This window comes from Solanum lycopersicum, chromosome 9 (genome assembly GCF_036512215.1).
Source record: "Solanum lycopersicum chromosome 9, SLM_r2.1".
Lineage (NCBI taxonomy): Eukaryota > Viridiplantae > Streptophyta > Magnoliopsida > Solanales > Solanaceae > Solanum > Solanum lycopersicum.
The window spans coordinates 2238578-2246208 of NC_090808.1; the positions used below are offsets into that span (position 1 = coordinate 2238578).

Sequence of the window (7631 nt, forward strand, 5' to 3'; positions counted from 1 at the left end):
AATATATATAACTATTCACCAACTTCAACAAATATAAATATTACAAAACCAGCTTAGTGGGAACATGTCACCCCACGCACACAAACAACAAATTCGATTTATAATTTATTATAAATGTTTTCTTATTCCACAAACTTAATTTTCAAATGAAATAAGTAAATAATAATACCAAAATTATGCAAATAAAACACAAAAGAAACTTTTGGGGTTATTTATACCTCGATTATGATATTATTTTTATTTACACTACATGTGGACGAATAATTTTAGAATTATTTATTTTGAGATTTAAAATTAAAACTCGTCGAGCAAAGTTTTTAAAAGAAATTTAAATTTAAATTTGAAAATAAAAAACTATACTACTTTGTCTTAGTTTGATTTAAATCAAATACATATACTTATATTATAAAATCATATATCTCAATTTTAATCAAATAAAACAAATATATACTAATAAAAATATATTTACTAAATAATTCCTTTAATATTAAACGATCACGACCCCGATCCAACAATAACCTACATCAGAATTTTAGTTGCTCATTTAGTTAGCTATCTGAACTTTCACCGCATCTTATTATAAAGATCGGATCACATTATAATTTACTCGATTTCTCCTTTCTCTTCCTTCAACTACTAAATTCTTTCTTTTTTTTTCCGTTTATTTTTACTTGTTCATCGAAATCATAAAACTACACTAAAATTTAGGAAATGATCTTGACCGTTAAATAATAAATAGTGAGTGGGTCCCATAGAGATGGTAAAATGCGTGTTAAGATTGGGACCCACAGAGAAGGTATATGTGGGCCATAGGGTGGTTGGTGGTGTATGAAAGACGTGATTTAAAAAAAAAAAAAAGCGAGTGAAGTCTACGCGCCTTCTCCTTCAATTTCGCTGCTTATAAATACTGGACCACATCATCTCCGAATTCGTCACACAGATCCAAATCTCTTCTAATTTCTTCTCATCAGAAAAAAAAAATCTTCAATTTTTCGAAGGTATGTTTCTCAAATTCATGGCCGAATTCACTTTGATTTGATCTGTTGAATATGTTTTTGAAGCATTTTAACATCTAGATCTTAGCATTTTTGCTGTAAATGTACTCGTTATGACCTGTGAAAGAGTGTTTTTAGCAACATTTTCTATTGTGCAATTGTTCTATGTTGTTTTTCATGTCAAATTCATGGAGTAATCTGCAGTTCTTTTTTATGTATTTGGTTTGTTATGTTAGATCTGTCATTAATTTTGTTCGAGCGTATATTAGCAGCTAGATCTCAGTATTTGTAGACTGAAATTTCTGATTTTTTTAAATTTATGTCAGTTGATTGGTGTCGAAAAGTTTCAAATTTGTGTAAATTTTTGGTGTTCCAGCAGCAAATTTTGATATGCTAGTGTTATGTGTATAGGATCTAGATCTCAGTATCTATATACTATGAATATTCTAGGGATGTGAGTTTATAAATGTTAATTCATTTCAACAAGTGTCAAATGTGTGTAAATTAGAGTGTTCTAGCAACATTTTTTATATGCAATTGTTATGTGTTGTTATCAAAATTATGTTTTCAAATCCATGGAGGAATTTATTGGTTTTCTTTTTTCTGTGTTAGATTTTTTGATTGTGTTGTTGTTTTGATCCATTAGATCTGTTGTGATTTGTGGTTTGGGACTTAGATCTCAGCATTTCTACTGTGAATATTTGTATTTTGTGATTTTATGTATGTTTATTAGTTTTGAAAAGCTCAAATGTATGTGAATTAGTGGTTGTCTTGCAACATTTTCCAATATCCTATAACATGTTTCTTCCCCTTTTTTCTATTAGATTTTGATTTTGTTCCTTTTTTTGTTGCTCTAGTTTTGTATTAGATCTGAGATTGCTCTTTATGCATTTTTTTTTGTTGAATTAGGATGTAGATCTCTGCATTTCTACTGTAAATATTCTTGTTTTGTATTGTCATACACGTTGATTTGTTTCGAAAGCATATGCAAGTGTTACGTGTTTACTCATTTGGTTTGTGCTTAGATCTCTTTGTATACTAAGGACATTAACTTTGATTGTTATGATATTTGTTAACATTGGTAAACTAGTAGTCAGATCTCATTGACGAATTAGTTTTTTTTTCATTGCGAGGAAGTACATTTGATCAAAAAGTTTATGTGTCCATCAATTTGGGTAGTTTAAGTGCTAATTTCAGTGTTGTGGCAAATATAAAAATATTGACCTTTTATTTTTGACTTAAAAAGTAGTTTTTAAGTCAATCCAAACGGGCTCTAAGCGGGATAGTTTATTGGGAGTATGATATGAATATGTGGTGGTGTATAGTATGATCTTGTTGGAGTCCTTCTGGGTGGCCCAATGGTTTTGGGCTTGGTACTTCCATGTTATGGAGGTCTCAAGTTCGAAACCCCTCGCTAGCGAAAGCAAGCTTTTGGGTCGAGCTCGTCTCACCAGGCTTGCCTAGTGGAGGGTTACCTCTTCTATATGGTTAGCGAGCTACCATAGGAGCGGGGTTTTACCCTGTCATCGAAAAAAAAGTATGCGGATAGTAGCTGACTTGTAGTTGGATAATAGTTGTCTCATGTGTAGTACTAGCTATTTTTCCTTGATTTATTGGTAAATTGACTATTTTAAGATTGGTTTTAACATGTTTTCTTAAATTTGGGCAGAGCAGACATGGAAACTTTCTTGTTTACCTCAGAGTCAGTCAACGAAGGTCACCCCGACAAGCTCTGTGACCAGGTCTCAGATGCCATTCTTGATGCTTGCCTGGAGCAGGATCCCGAAAGCAAGGTTGCATGTGAAACCTGCACAAAGACAAACATGGTTATGGTCTTTGGAGAGATCACAACCAAGGCCACCGTAGACTACGAGAAGATCGTACGTGACACATGCAGAGGCATTGGGTTCGTCTCAGCAGATGTTGGTCTTGATGCTGACAACTGCAAGGTCCTTGTTAACATTGAACAACAGAGCCCTGACATCGCCCAAGGAGTTCACGGTCATCTTACCAAGAAACCAGAAGAAATTGGAGCTGGTGACCAAGGTCATATGTTTGGGTATGCCACAGATGAAACTCCTGAGCTCATGCCCCTCACCCATGTTTTGGCCACCAAGCTTGGTGCCAAGCTTACTGAAGTGAGGAAGAACAAAACCTGCCCATGGCTCAGGCCCGATGGCAAGACCCAAGTTACTGTTGAGTACAAGAACGACAATGGTGCCATGGTCCCTATTAGAGTTCACACTGTTCTCATCTCAACCCAGCATGACGAAACTGTCACCAACGACCAGATCGCCCAGGACTTGAAAGAGCATGTGATCAAGCCTGTGATCCCAGCTAAGTACCTTGACGAGAACACCATCTTCCACCTCAACCCATCAGGTCGCTTCGTCATTGGTGGTCCACATGGAGATGCTGGTCTTACTGGCAGGAAAATCATCATTGATACCTACGGAGGCTGGGGTGCCCACGGTGGAGGTGCCTTCTCAGGAAAGGACCCCACTAAGGTGGACAGGAGTGGTGCTTACATTGTTAGGCAGGCAGCAAAGAGTGTGGTCGCCTCAGGACTTGCTCGCCGCTGTATTGTGCAGGTTTCTTATGCTATCGGTGTGGCTGAACCACTTTCCGTGTTTGTTGACACATACAAGACAGGAACAATTCCCGACAAGGACATTTTGGTTCTGATCAAGGAGAACTTTGACTTCAGGCCTGGAATGATGTCAATCAACCTTGATTTGTTGAGAGGAGGCAACTACAGGTACCAGAAGACTGCAGCTTACGGTCACTTTGGCCGTGATGACCCCGATTTCACCTGGGAAACTGTCAAGGTCCTCAAGCCAAAAGCTTGAGTGTGAGGTCTTGCATTACAATTTTTTGGCCAGTTGAGTTTGTTTCTACTGGCCATTATTCTTGTCGCGGACCAATAAACAAGCTTCATCATATCATACATTGATATCGATATTGATATTTGTTTTCAAGGCTGCATTGGTGCTGGAAGAAGACAACAAGCGTTTCTATTCCGAGTCACTGAACATTTGTTATTTTCCTATTTCTTTCTTCACCCTTTTCTGCAGTACCTTATTTCTATTTTGTAATGGTTATTGAGTAGCTATAATTTAAGTTCTCCTTGTTTTATCCAATTTATATATCTTTTTATCATAGTCTGATGAAATTTGTTTATTGTGATCATCTTATCATAATGAGAAATGCTAGAAACATATTGTATGCAAAACACAATTCATGTTCATGGTAAACCTGGAAATATGACAGAAGTTATGTCGTCTGTCATACAAAAGTTTGGTACTGAAAGCAAATTCAACATCTACGAATGCAGCCACAGACGGTCATGCAAACGCTCGTCTCCTCCTCCAAACATCTCATCAACTCTCTCACCATCTCTGTAGAATTGAAAAGTTGGTGTGTATCGAAGGTTCTGTGTTGTCTCTGGGCATTCATCAATATCAGCGTATACGAAAGAGAGTTTTGGGAACTTTTTGCTTAGCTCCCAAAATGTAGGAAGTATCTGATTGCAGACGCGGCACCTGCAAATGGAAAACACAATTAATGGTGTAAATTGATAATCAAAAAACTTCTCAAGTAGTTTCTTGATCATTTGATGTCTTACAGAATTCAAAATGCAACTCGTGACAACAGTAAAACCAATCATCTTATTGATATCGTTACTGTAGAACTAGTAACGAAAGAAAGAGGACATCAAGAAGAATAACAGCCATGGTCTCTTGCGCTAGGAACTAACAAATTGACAGAGGAAGACGAACTAATTTCATATACAGCTACGAAACACAGGTGTTAAACGTAGACATTTTGAATTAACCGCTAGCCTTTTCCAACTTCAACTCAAGACACGATGAAGACCAGGAGAGATTCAACAAGAACTAGAGCCACAGCCTCACGTCTACTAGCAATTTACAATCTTGATAGAAGAAGATGAAATACTTTTAAACAGGTTTCGGAAACACAGTGTAGACAGAGACAAACAGGTATTCACAGTGGTAAAAAACTCATTTAAAGCAGTACTTCAAGCTCCTAACAAAATTGAAGAACATTACACCTTAACTGCAGTCAAATTAGTCTTCAAAATCATATATAGGAGGTTAGAAAATTATGTGAAATCTGTCGGACTTCCATTCGAGATCCTTGAGGACTTTCCCCTCAAGGGTAGATTGGAAAGCTTACGTGGTAAACCTTAAAGTTTCCTTTCAGACTTGTAACTTTCGTTAACTAGCACTAGTTTGACTAAACTGACCAACGATATTTGTTTTTCAGAAAAACTTTAGCTTGCATATCAATACAGCTACAGAAAGCCGTTCCTAAATTCATGTGCACTCATCTTCCTAGTTCTGCAACTCACGGGCCACGGGTCATTCAGATTGGTATATTTTTAACTTTATATCAAACTAGGGTAACAAAAGATGAAAAGGGATTGAACGCAGAAGTAAAAGCTCAAGCTCTTCCAACCAAAATAAACTACACAAGAAATATGCGAAAAATCACAGTTGGATATAGGATTTAAGCTTTTATGGGTTCAACTTTTAAGGTTCTTAACATTGAACCCGTTATATATATAAAGTTATGGGTTCATATCTACTATTTGTTACAATTTTATTTGACTTTTACACATTAATTTATCTTCCACGTAAAACGTAAAGGTTCAGATAAACCCGATGTCAGAACCAACATCGAAATCTAAGAGTACAGATAAGAAAAAGACCAAATATAGAAGATTTTAGTGAACAACTGACTTACCAAGAAACTCCATAATTGATTACAGCCTGCAAAACACAACGAGCAAAAAGCTTCAATTCACCGTTGTCTATGAATAGAAAAGCTTGTTTCTTTCAAAAATAAAAATAAATTGTAGAAACTCAAGCTAACCGGAGTTTTAGTTGTTCTGATAGTGTGGAAAATATCCTCGAGATTTTCATCACCAGTGGCTGTCATTATGTTCGCCTGTTTATTCACCGGAAGTTTTCTACTCACTGCTTTCTCGCCCCCTTCTCCCATTTTCACTTTTTCTTTTTCCCTAAATTATCATTATCCATTACTCGTCTTGTTATAGAAAGAAACAGTAGCAATGCTGCAAAAGCTATATACTTGGAAGCAAATTGAATACATTTTAAACAAATATTTCTTCAACAAAAGGATATACAACCTACGAATAACAACACCATACTCAATATAATCCCACAAGTGGGATTTAGGGAGGGTGATGTGTACACAGTCTTACCCCTACCATGTGAAAGTGAAAAGGTTGTTCTCGAAAAACTCTTAGCTCAAGTAAAGCATATCAAAAATCAAGCAAATAAGTAGCCAAGAAGCCACGCTGGAAACAATAAAGGAAAAGAACAATAACAACAACAAACAACAAATAATACGATCATTAGGAAACAACAGGTCATACTAAGATCGAATAAAAAAATCCTAGGAGAGCAATACTACAACAACAACAACATACCCAGAGTAGCCCCACTAGTGGTGTCTAAGCAGGGTAGAATATACGCAGACCTTTCCCTTACCACGCAGGTAGAGAGGTTGCTTTCGATAGACCCTTAGATCAAGAGTAGTAATAACAATACTACAACAACAACAATATACCCTGAGTAGGGTAAAATATACACAGACTTTTCCCAGTAAGGTAGAGATGTTGTTTCTGATCGACACTCAGCTAAAGAGTAATACTCCAATAACAATACTACAACAACGACAACATACCGAGTGTAGAGTCCCACCTAGAATATGCACAGAATCTAACACTCACTCTATCTATAGGTAGAGAGACTGTTTCCGACACACCCTCAACTCAAGAGTAATAATAACAACACTAATAGACGGAAAATATAGTTAAATAATCCACTCTACTTGAAGTAATGTACCTTTAGGGTTGTTGTTGAATGATACTATATTTATATTATAAAACACCTCTAACAAAAAAAATTTGTCCAATTGTTTCAGGCATATTATCAAACACTTTTGCTGCATCAACAATATCCCTTTTTTTTCTTTAACTATTACTATATTTTGTTCCTAATGGTTGCTTCCAAAGAAAAATTTCACAAAAAAAAACACATATATGTATAAAATCATAAAAATCCACCAATAAAACATGAGTAAATAGGAAAAAAAAAATATAACATATACATTTGTATATCAAACATTTACCTGAACATTCTGGGAAGAAAAGAGAAAACTAACCAGAGTTCACCAAATCCCCACACAAACAGGAACCAATTTGGAGATAAGATGAGAAATTAATATTTATTTGCTTTTAGTAAGACAGAGATAAATACCCAAAAAAAATAAAAAATTATGTGTATATATATTCTGTAATTATTTAAATTTAATTTTTAATTAAAATAATTTATAATTATATAAATATTTAAAAGTAAGTACTGAGTGGTCTATTTTCAAGGAAAAAAGGACAAATATATTCTCAACTATCGTAAATGGTATACAGATACCTTTCGTCATTATTTTGAGATATTGGTGTCCCTCTCTCCATGCCTTCACTCTAACGAAAGGATCGAGACATTAATGTCCCCAAAATATGACGGCAGAGATACCAATATTTTAAAAATATAACGATGGATATTTACATACTATTTATAATAGTTCGGA

General features: G+C 35.4%; 2 protein-coding genes across 4 annotated transcripts; one reads left to right on the top strand and one right to left on the bottom strand.

Annotated features, from left to right (window-relative positions):
* The first annotated feature begins 931 nt into the window (after positions 1 to 931).
* Positions 932 to 4227, top strand: SAM3 (S-adenosyl-L-methionine synthetase). Of its 2 annotated transcripts, none has more exon segments than NM_001317076.1 (2): positions 932 to 998; positions 2670 to 4227. In NM_001317076.1, a coding segment is annotated over 1 exon segment (1173 nt). In that variant the 5' UTR covers positions 932 to 998; positions 2670 to 2671; the 3' UTR covers positions 3845 to 4227.
* LOC101259971 (thioredoxin-like 3-3) lies at positions 4168 to 7411 on the bottom strand. 2 transcript variants are annotated; one of them, XM_004246571.5, is made up of 4 exons: positions 7176 to 7411; positions 5892 to 6039; positions 5763 to 5788; positions 4168 to 4537 (listed from the first exon to the last, which is right to left on the bottom strand). In XM_004246571.5, exons 1-4 carry the CDS (start codon positions 7181 to 7183, stop codon positions 4318 to 4320), a joined length of 402 nt encoding a protein of 133 aa, XP_004246619.1. In that variant the 5' UTR covers positions 7184 to 7411; the 3' UTR covers positions 4168 to 4317. The 2 variants fall into 2 exon arrangements, with proteins under 2 accessions (XP_004246619.1, XP_019071182.1); XM_019215637.3 differs by having other exon boundaries at positions 7209 to 7307.
* Between the last annotated feature and the right edge of the window lie 220 nt (positions 7412 to 7631).

Excerpts from the sequence above, each read along its gene's own strand:
- LOC101259971 (XM_004246571.5), bottom strand. Across the intron at positions 5,789-5,891 it reads TCAGAACAACTAAAACTCCG|GCTGTAATCAATTATGGAGT; the intron begins GTTAGCTTGAGT and ends TGTGTTTTGCAG. Across the intron at positions 4,538-5,762 it reads ATCAATTATGGAGTTTCTTG|GTGCCGCGTCTGCAATCAGA; the intron begins GTAAGTCAGTTG and ends TTCCATTTGCAG.